At 58.4% G+C, this 10,862-nt stretch overlaps 1 protein-coding gene across 1 annotated transcript; it reads right to left on the minus strand.

Moving 5' to 3' along the window:
- Window positions 1–2,522: 2,522 nt before the first annotated feature.
- LOC122186000 (FXYD domain-containing ion transport regulator 6-like) lies at window positions 2,523–10,862 on the minus strand. The gene is made up of 13 exons (XM_042882246.1): window positions 8,895–10,862; window positions 8,138–8,197; window positions 7,979–8,017; window positions 7,816–7,890; window positions 7,682–7,718; window positions 7,512–7,561; window positions 7,401–7,427; window positions 4,304–4,399; window positions 3,765–3,803; window positions 3,590–3,664; window positions 3,009–3,045; window positions 2,846–2,876; window positions 2,523–2,720 (listed from the first exon to the last, which is right to left on the minus strand). Exons 2-12 carry the CDS (start codon window positions 8,193–8,195, stop codon window positions 2,852–2,854), a joined length of 558 nt encoding a protein of 185 aa, XP_042738180.1. The 5' UTR covers window positions 8,196–8,197; window positions 8,895–10,862; the 3' UTR covers window positions 2,523–2,720; window positions 2,846–2,851.

Below are 10,862 nucleotides of genomic sequence, written 5' to 3' on the forward strand. Positions count from 1 at the left end.
CGAGGACCGCTCTTCGCTTCCCAGCTTCGTCTCAACGCCAAACCCGTCCGGAAAGCACAGCCCATCTCTCCTGGCTGCCCGCTATGCGGCTCAGCACCTGTGCCATGCGGGCTCTGGGCTGGGCAGCTGCCCGGTATGAGTGATACACCCTAATAAGCCCTGCTCCGGAGCGTGCTCCACAGGGGGGCGAGAGCTGAAACATGATTTGTTTCACTTGGGAGGATAATTTCAGCCCGTGGAGCCGCTGCTGCTCTGGCAGATCCGCTGCTGTTGATGGATGCGCTGCCTTTTCCGAAGCAGAACAAAGGCAGAGCGAGGCGTGTGGCTGGCACCCCGCCAGCCCGGCCCCGTCTCTCCACATCGTCAAGTGTTCCTCCTTGGCTCCATTAGTCACCATTTGCTGCTCTCCTGTTTTAGCTAATGAGGAGACATTTTGCATTCGCTTTTCCTCCCGGGCCAAATGCATCCCCGGCACCGCAGCGATGGTGGAGTGGCGCTGATAGGCTGGGCACGATGAGCGCCCCACATCCCTGGCTGCTGCCCCAGTGCCTCACCTCTCACATTTACAGTGCATTAAGCACCAAAACTGTCCGAGCCACGGCTCGTCAGAGCGCCTCTCCCTGTGCCTGGCAAAGCAAATGGTGAGTGGTGCCAAGCTGCTCTAAACTAGATGCATCCCGGAGGAAAAGGACGCTCCGGTTGCCCACTGTATTATTTACCCAATCCCCTTTGTGTCACAGAAAAGATTTACTCTGAGCAGATTAATGGCTCAAGGCACGGTGTGAGAGAAATCCCCCAAGATTGCCTGGTTCAGGGCAGAAGGCGAGTGCCTGCTCACCAGGGCCAGCAGCTCCTGGCCGTGCCATGGGGCCGTTCCTGTGGGCACCCCAGAGGGGTGAGCGGAGTGGGGCAGGAGCCTTTTGCTGGGTAGACATGGGAGCAGGGCAATCCAGCAGAACGCTGTGGCTTTTTGGTGTCCCCAACCCGTGGCAGAGACCCTGAACCCCAGCCAGGCGTGCAAAGGGCTGTGTGAGCATACGTGCACACGTGTGTCTGCAAGCCGTGCAGAATAATGCTATTAATGCCATCTGGTGCCGAGACACAGATCCCCCTGTGCAGGGAGCAGACACGGCTTTTTGCTCCCATTAATCTGCTCCCACTGTGCCTCTTGAGGTGGCTGTGTGGGGGTCTCTCTCTCGGGGCTGATGCTGGGGGATGTGTACCCTGAAGGGCACAGCTGCCCATGAGCTACGGTGCAGCCAACACAGGGAAATGGGAGCCTGGAGGGCACATGGCACAACTGAGGGTCCTTCCTTGTGCCAGCTGCTCTCCTGGCTGCTGTGCCCTCGGCTCCTTCTGCAGGAGGACACAACCACACCGCACCCCCAGGTTGTGGGGTTTGGGAGCTGCAGCAGGGAGAGAGGCCAAGGCTGCAAGCAAAGCCTTTGGCTCGTCTGTGCTGCTGCAGGGGAGCTGCTCCCCTCTGAAGGTTCCTGCTTGAACCGTGCAAAGTTGCACCGAGCCTTTATTAGTGGGTCAGTGTCAAAACAAAATTATATTTCCAAATAATCTCCTTACCGTGTTAAATAAGCACCTCAGATTATACAAATTGCACGGATTTTGTCTAATAACCTTCCCCTGGCTAATCCTATTTTACTGTCAGTGTCTGACCTCGATTTAAGCCCAAGCGAAGCAGGTGAGGCAGTTTCTCCTCTGCCAACATCATAGGGAGGGGGGAGTTTGAGTTTCCAGAATACAGAGCAATGAGGGCTTAAACCCACAGAGAGCTCTGAGTCCAAACCCAGTGCTCACTGCCTGAACTGTTCCCCCCAATGCACCCCACGCACTGCTGCTGCTGGGATTGCTTCCTCTATTCCCCTTTCTGTGCAACTTCTATTCTCTGCCTTGGCTCAAAGCTTGTTCCATCACTCCCAGGTGCACCCCCAGCTGCAAAGCCCTCAGGGGCAGAAGAACAGGGGCAGCACTGCGGGGCTGCACGCAGCCCAGCAGGGCACAGCACAGCTGCAGCATGCTGCATGGCGGTCGCTAGGTGTCTGCCTTGGTCCAGCACAGAACTCACAGCCAGCTGCACGCCTTGCTCAACAATTGCAGGAAAGGGATTTTTTGGTTTGCATCCAAAGATGTGAAACCGATGCACAAATTGTTTCCTGTCCCTGCGCAGGAAGGATGTTTGGAGCAAGCGGTCCGAGATAAGCAAGCGCACTGACAGCCCCTCCCCAACAGCACTGACCGTGTGTGCAGGGCACCGGCCAAAAACACAGGCAGTGCATCCCATGAGGAGGGCACGTGCTGAAAATTTGGGCCCCACAGCCAGCCCTCGTGCTGGGCAGGAAGGCACTGGGGTGTTTGGGCTTGGGGACATCCTTCCCTCCGTGGGACCCAATGCAGATGGGGTTACTGTGTGCCACTGGGCCGTGCTGTGTTGGAAGATGCCTGCAGGGCAGAAATTCATTGGTGCTGGGCCAGGAGAGTGGGCAATTGAGAATGTCTCGGGCACAAAGTTTAACCTCTCTCAGCTGGAACTTTATTAGCTAAGAAACACTCGCTGGATCTACCAGAGGGGAAAGCACGAGGGCAATTAGCATCCCAGCCTTGCCCAGGGTGAGCAGGATAATGAATGGATGCATTGGAGCGGGGCAAGGGGTGGCCCTTGGCAAGGACTTCACAGCTGTGGATGAAGCTCTCCTCCCACAGCAACTCTGGAACCGGATGGAGTGGAGGGTCACAGTTTGTCCTCGCACCGCTCCCCCCAGAGCAGGTGCCCGTGTGGCTCACAGCACTGCCCTGAGCCATGCAGCACCAGCTGCCTCCTCCTGCAGCCTACCTGCAGCTACAGGTCCTCCTCATTTCCTTGTCTGTGGATGGAAAAGTGAGGGGAGACGCGTTACCCTGGGCAGCATCAGGGGGAGGGGTGGGAGGACAAGCCGGTCTCTGTCTTTGCAGCCAGCAGGAGAGATAGGGCTGCCTTAAACCCGAGCCATACCCACCTCCTCTTCTTCTTCCCTCCGCAGTGGAACCGCCGGCCTGGGGTTGAGAGGAGCAGATGAGGCTTCTTGTGCCCACAGCCCCCTTCCCTTCTCCCTCCCCATCTCCCATGAAGGCTGCAGGGCTGTCTGCACTCTAAGCTCCCGTTGCTGCCCAGCAACGCCTGAGTGCTCTCCTCGGTGCCCATCTGCCTCCCCACGCTGCTTCTACGGACGCAGGAGCTTTGCTTATCTTTCTCCCTAAAGCACTCGGGAATGTCGTGGTAAGAGCAGCTTTGCAGAGAGCCCTGCACGCTTGGCACCGCGTCCCTGGGAGCTGCCAAGGGCTGTGGGAATGCTGCTTTCTCCCTAGGGAAATGTCAGACTTTTTCTCTGCTATTTTTAATGACTGACCTTCCCTCCGAAGCCTTTGACGCTGGCAGGGAAATGCTCAATATTTACAGCGTCTCCTTCTCAACTCACTTTGTGTCGGGAGTTGGCCTGGGTGGAAATTTCTCAGGCGGCTGCGGGTGATGCCCACCCTGGCAGCAGGACTGACTGACACCCCAGGAGCAGAGAGGAGCCCTTTGCAGGGCAGCACTTACTGAGGATGATGAGGAGCCCGATCACAAAAGCCACGATGGCGAAGATCAGCCCCCCGTGGCGGATGGTCTCATAGTCTGGGGGGAAGGATGGGAGCTGCAGCGTCAGCATGGGTGTGTGGAGGTGGGCTGCCAGCCCCCCCACTCACAGCCCCACACCTCATGGGCACCCACTTACCGTAGGTGAACCTGTCCGGGCCCTGCTCGGGTGCTTGCTCTGGAAAAGACAAAACCCAATGGGAGCCTGAGCCTGGGAGCTGGGCTCATAGTGGGTGCCTGGGCAGGGAGGTGAGGTGGAAAAGCTGAGAGCTGCAAGGAAGAGTGCTTTGATTTCCTTCCCGATCCAGTAAAGGATTCCCAAACTCTTGTTTTTCACCCCAACTCACCGTGTGCTCGCAGGATGCGTTTGCAGATGCACGAGACTCGAACTAAGCTGCACACAAGGACCCGGAGCACTGAGCACCCCATGGGCTGGCACTGTCATCGTGGCTGTGCCACTCTGCGAACCACCTCACCTGATGGCACGTCCCTCGGCAAGGAGAACTCAGACTGCAGAAATGCCCTCCTGAAGCTGAATGCTGTCCAGTGCCGGTGCCCCAGCAGGCTGTGGGGCTTCGAGGACCCATCCCTGCATCTCTCCCAATGAAAGCTGCCCCCACCCGATGACAGGAGGGTCCTGTGCTCCTGTGTGTTCCCCGCTGCCCGCAGCTCCCTTACCGTCCCCCATCGCGCCGGCGTGCCGTCCAACGGGCGTCTGGCTCTGGGAGTGGGCACCCAGGGGAAAGCATGGTAATTGGGAGGCAAACCTCATTAAACATTAACGGCCTCGGTGTAATGTTTATCGCAGTCACGAGGGGAGGCCCAGGGCTCCTGCCTGCCTTTGGGAGGGAGGGGAGGGCCTGGGCAGAGTGCCCCTGTCTCAGCTGGGAGGAGGGCTTGGATGCTGGGTGGAAGCGAGAGAAGGGTGACAGCAGTGCCAGGTCCCTGCAGTGCCAGGTCCCTGCAGCAGCCCGATCTGTGCCCCAGCCATCACTAAACCATCCCAAGGCACTCGCTGCACACCAGCATGGCATTGCTGGTGCCAGGATGCTGCAGTCCCCAAGCTGTGCCACCTTGGTGGCGAGGCTGGCTGCTAAGCAGACTGCTCCATCCAGTTAGCCCTAATCTCACCATCAGCGAGTGGGTGCCCAAGCTGCTCAGCGCTGAAGGAGCTCAGAAGAGCTGGCCCAACAGAGCAACCCCCTGGACATAGCCAGGGCTCAGCTCCAACTCATCCCAGGATGTGCACACAGGGCCACACAGGCATCCGAGGTGCCATGAAGCCCAGCGTTGCTCAGCACCCCTCTCTCAATGCACCAATGGCTCAGAAGGGATGTGCCCCAAAGACCAGGGGACAAAGGGGCCCTGTGCCCGTGCTGCTGGGCTCACTGTTCATGCAGCTATTGACTCTGGCTATTGTTGAAACTGCTGCTGGCTGCAGAAAAGAGCGCGGCACGGAGCAAGCTCAGAGCGCCTGCCCACTGCCAACACAAAGCCCTGTCTGTGCTGCCCGGGAGGCCGCTGCCACCTCCCTCAGGGAGCCAGGCTGGCTGCCTCCCTGCCCAGCACAGGGCACAGTGTGGGAAGGGCTCAGCCCTTGCTTTGCTCCATGCTTGCCCCCAACCTCTGCACACTACGCAGTCAGACACCGGCAGAAATGCTGTTTTATTCCTTTCCCCCTCAGATCACAGCACAGAACACACCAGTCCTTCACCACAGCAGCACGCTCGCCTATTTAAAAGGAAACACAATAGCTCTGTTTATTTGACAACAGTCAAAAGTCTGGCTGTTTCTACACAACCACGGGGTTTTTCTTTGTTTAGTGTTAACACCAACAGAACGCCACAGACACCACAGGCACTCCAACACCGACACCGGGACAGGCACACAGCGACGCACTGGGCTGCAGGGCACGGGGGGCTGTGCCCAGGGACAGATGGAGCAGCGACAGCCAGGAGGAAGGGACACAGTACACAGGACCCCTCTCACAGCCTCCAAGATGCAGAGAGTTTTGCTCCCACGCCAGCACAGCCGCAGGTTCCCAGTGAGGCTCTGCATGGATTTGGAGAAGCCACCAGGAACAGAGGGCTTCTGGACACAGGGGGGTGACCTGAGCCCACGGTGGCCAGTGGGTGTGCAGAGCTCTGAGCATCGCTCCCTGCTGCTACTGAGTCCTGGGGCTGAGAGCATGAGGGGTGACAACACACAGCCACTGGGGGACACGGACACAGGGCGGGCACTGGGAGGAAGTATCCCTGCCCCTTCCCACTGGAGGTGACAAGGACAGGGGCTGAGCTCAGCGTGTGTACGGTTCAGCTCCACCCCAGCAGCACACGGAGCATTGGTGAGGAGCGGTTGGTGCTGGCTGGTGGGGTCACCACTGCACAGCCGTCCTCATTCACAGTGACACGGGATTTCACAGCCCTCTCTGCACTTTGTCCCATTTAATGCAGCACGGCGCACTGGGATGGAATTGGGGAGCTCTGAGAAGAGGAAATGGGGGCTGTGCCAGAGGGGTCCCTGCAGCCCTGATCCCAGCACTGTGGGGCACCCGGCACAGCCCAGCCCTGGGTTTGGGGCCAGGGGGATTATTGCTGAACAGGCAATGAGTGCCGTGCTCCCTTTCTCTCCCGGCCACGCTATGGCCGGCTGCAGTCCCAGAACAGATGGAAAAGCCACCAGAATGCTGCTGGTCTGTGCCAGCAAGCCAGCTGGGGGGGAGCCACGTGTGCTTGGTCCCAGCCTCACCATGTGCATGCATGTGTAGGCACTCAGCAATTTCCTAAGGGCTACGGTGCCCAGGCTGCAGTAAGCTGCATGCACCACAGCCAGGGCTGTCCGTGCCCTGCAGTTCCATTGCCAGGGCCGGGAAGGAGCAGGGGAATTGACGCAGCACCATGGAGGCACACGGTGCTTCGCAAACACCCACGATGCCGCTCACCCCCTCCCAGGTCCCCACAGGACCCAGGGCAAGCCAGGGGTCCGCCATGCCCAGCCCACATCACACTCACAGCACGAGGAAGGTGAGGAGAGAGTCACTATTACAACATCAGCAACAACTAGCCCTAGAGGTAATGGTCACCTTACATTAACATACACAGCACTGGAGGCAGAGAGGACAGTGAGTGGAGTTAAGTCAGGTTAGTGGATAGAGAACCGGTGTTGAAGTACAGAGGGTAACACAGACACAGCAGCTTTGCATCTCCTCCAAGGGACCTGTTGCTGCGGGTTCAGTTTCCTGGCAGGCCGCTGGCACCTGCGTTCCGAGCATCTGTCCTCAGGTCTCTGGGTCTGCATGGGGAGGACGGCGGGGGTCAGCTGGGCACACGCTGCAGCCCTGCCCTGAGTGGGGACAGAACACGCTCCTACCATCACAGTGACTCTTTATGAAAGCAGACCACAGCCCAGGAGCTCAGAGGAGCTCTGGCTGCAGGGTCTGTGGGCAGGCAGGAGGTGACGTGCCCCAAGGGATTTACGCACAGCTCTCTAGAAGCCCTAAAAATAAAACCACTTTGCAGTGGAGGAGCAGAAGGAAAGGGAGTGTACCCCAGGGGAAAATCCGGACAGATGCTTCCCTTTCCTGCTGTGCTGCCCAGGGCTTGCAGAGCTCAGGGCTCGCCAGCACTGCACAGTGCCTTGCCCCAGCCGCAGCACCATGCTGAGGACACAGAGCTGCTCAGAGTAGGGGCCCCATAGCTGCCCTTGTGCACAGCCCCAGATCGCCCTCCCTTCTTCCCCAGCACCCGCGCTGGGACTCACTGCATGGCTCTGGTTCAGTTCTCTGCTTTCTGCGCTCCCGTTGCTGTAAAGAGAAGAGCAGAGCAGTTTGCAGAGCCTGAGCAAAGGCATTCTCCTATCCAGCACACATGGCACAAGGCAGCCTTACCATTTGAGGTGATCAGGTTCTCACCCTGAGCCTCTTCATCCCCCGGAGCTCTGCAAGGAGAAGAGCACAGTGAGAGCAGCTGGCACTGGCTGCAGCATGCAAGGCACACAGAGGAAGGTGCTTCCAGTGGCATGAGCACCCAGGGCTGTGCAGCAGAGCATCACACTCACCTGGGCTTCTGGTGAAAACTGCACCTGCACCTCCTGCCTGCAAGGGGACAAAAATACCATGAGTGTGGGAATAAGCCATGGCTTTTCCTGATGGCTGCCCCAGCCCAGCCCCTGAGCACTGCACCCCAACTCACTGAGTATGAGAAGGATGCCGACAGTGAACAGGACCACAGCAAACACCAGCCCACCAATCCGCAGGCTTTGGTAATCTGTGGAAAGGAGAGAGACACGTTTCTGCTGGGCTCAGGGAAGGGGAGCATCTTCTGCTCCTCACTGCACATGCACAGCAACACTCACCATAGTTAAAGGGGTCTTCCTCCTTCTCTTGGGTGCCCACTGGAAATAAGCAGACAAAGGATGTAATGTGAGCATACTGAAGGGTGAAAAATTCCACCCTCTCTGCCCAGGGAGGGGATTGCCCCTGCAGGCTGCTGTGCACAGAAGCACCGTACCCACCATCCGCCGCAGCTGCCGACACCAGCAGGGAGCACAGGACGATCAGCACCGCCTCCATGGCTGCAAGCGAGAGGGAGGAGCAGGGTCAGTGCCCAGTGATGGGGACATGGGGAGGGCTGCCCATCACACAGGAATGGGAAGGGTGACAAAGCCCCAGCAACCCCAGTTGTGATGTCTGATACCACCACCATACCACAGTTCCTATGCCTGGTGTCATCACCATACCTCAACCCCAATGCTTGGTGCCAACACCATACCCAGCCCCACCAGCTGGCACCATCACCGTACCCAGCCCTGATGCCTGTTGCCATCACCATACCCCAACCCCAATGCTTGGTGTCATCACCAGACCCGGACCCATTGCCTGACGCGACCATCGTATTGCCCACCCTGATGCCTGGTGCCCATAACCCTGCAGCATTTCACACCTAGCAGGTGCAAAGAATGTGCCAGTAGGGTGGGAGTGGTAAGCTGAGCTTCGTGTGGTGCTGTGAGTTGCCTCTGTGCTGCCAGGGCCAGAACAGAACCCCAGGGGTGCCGGCTCCACTCCTGGCTGATGTCAGCTCAGCCTCAGGGTGGTGCCACATGGAATGGGGTGAGTGTGAGGGCTGCAATGCTCCATCAAGGTCAACGCTGCGTCCTTCACCCAGAGCATGCTTTAATTTGTCCCAGTTAGCATAGCAATTACATTCTCACGATGAGGCCTGTGACCCTGGCACTAGTGGCTGCACTTGCCACCCTCTCCCCCCCCACTCACCTGCAGCAGCAAGGAGGTACTATGAATAACCCCGGCTCCTGGTGACAGACGAGCTTGTCCCCGTCCCTTACAGGGCTGGGAGGTGCAGAGCACAGCAAGGAGCTGCACAGGGCTCCTGCTCCCACACCTCCACAGGGACACTGGGGATCCTGCACCCTGAGCACCGCTGCAGCCTCAGCTCTGTGGATGCGGCTCCTCCGAGGGACTGGGAGTGCTGAGGTACGTCTGACGCTGACCCTAACCCCACAGCACGCTGCTTGCTTGTGTCCCGTTGCTGCCAGGCAGTCCCCAAGCAGCCAGCAGTGCAGCCCTACCTATCTTTGTTTCCATCGGGGAGCAGTAGAGACACTCCTGGGGGCAAAGCAAAGAGGTGGCACCATGCTACGCACTGGGGGCACAGAGCAGGGGACACCCCCAGCGCCGGGTGGGCCAGGTGCCAGCTCTGGGCACACAGTGTGGGCTCGGTGGCCATACATGGTGCAGAGAGCAGCTAGCTGCAGGAAGGGGTTATCAACCCTGCACAGCCCCGATAGCACCGTGCCGCAGAGGCACCGCAGCTGCTGTGCTGGATGAGCGCCGACAGGAGAGGGGCCCACAGCAGAGCAGGAATTCAAGGGATGCGGATCCCTGGCATCGGGCTATGCAGCCCTGTGGAGCCTGACCTGCTTTAGGGACAACCTCTGTTCCAGAGACGGGGAGGTGTGGGCACAGGGCCCCCAGATCCCCAAGTGGAGCAGTTGTATGCCCAGAAACGGCGCCCAGAGCCAACCCCAAGAAGTCAGGGCAGGGACCCACGTTTCCACAGCCTCATTAATTCACCATTCCCAGTCACATCCCATGACAACTCGCGTCCTTCCCTCCCTTCTCACGTCCTGTCATTTGGAAGCAAATGCGCTTCATCCGAACGCCGGAGGGTTTAATTTCCCCCTCCTGCAGCTGCCGCTGCCTTTGTGCAGCACAGGCCTCACTGCCACGCCGCTGCCCAGGCAGCTCCCTCGTTTGCTCAGGCACGTAACTCTGGATAATTATCAGGTTTTAGAAGTGTGCACAAAGAGCCCAGCAGCTGGTGATACAGTAACTTCTAGTTGCACATTTCCCCGTGTCCTTTGTCTCATGGCCTCTATCTATTTTCAGTGTAGGCAGACGGTGCCAAATCAGTGGCATTACCCAACAGGAGGCTGCTGGGGGCACATGGACGTGGTGCAGACCCCCACACAGGCACTGTGTGTGCTACTCTCAGCCCTCTGCTCACTTTTGGGCTTCTCGAGCATGGCAGAGTTCAGCTTTTCGCCAAGCCAAGCACACAGCACACATATGTTCTTTGTTTTCCTAACTCCCTTCTGGAAATTCACACACTTCTGCACAGCACAACATTGCTCCGCACACGTTAACCACCAGGATTGGCAGTGGCCTCGCTGGGAAAACAAACACCACATTCTGGAGTGCAGATGAGCCCGTTTCTCCTCCAAGGAAGCATATGCTTTGCAAATCATCCCAGGTTTTTGGGTTCTTTTCAAGCTGGCCCACCCACTTCTTTGTGAAGCTGAAGTAAAGTGAGAAGAGCAAACACTGCACGGGGTTTGCCTTCCTCCCCGCCTGCACCATCAGCTTGAAGCGGTCAGGGCTGAAGCTGCTGCCCACTGCCCTCCATTCACACCAGACCCAGCAGCGTCCTGCACACAGCACGGCCACTGAGCAATGGGGACCAATCCGTCCCCCCCAGCACTGGTGTTAAGCTGCTGATCACCGAGCCGTGCAACCGTGTAAACCTCCATGTAGGGGAGTGCAGAGCGCTGGGCACGTGACTTGAATCAAAACATGTGTTGGTTTTGTTTTTTTTTCCTGTTAAAACGGATGGATCTGCCATAACAAAGAGCAGCACAGGAAGCGGGGCAGTGGCACGCAGGGCTCTCCTGCACCATCGCCGTGGGTCAGCCGTTTTAACAGCCGTTTTAACAGGGAATACCA

The sequence above is a fragment of the Lagopus leucura genome, unplaced genomic scaffold (genome assembly GCF_019238085.1).
Source record: "Lagopus leucura isolate 7727_CA_CO unplaced genomic scaffold, USGS_WTPT01 Super-Scaffold_100034, whole genome shotgun sequence".
Lineage (NCBI taxonomy): Eukaryota > Metazoa > Chordata > Aves > Galliformes > Phasianidae > Lagopus > Lagopus leucura.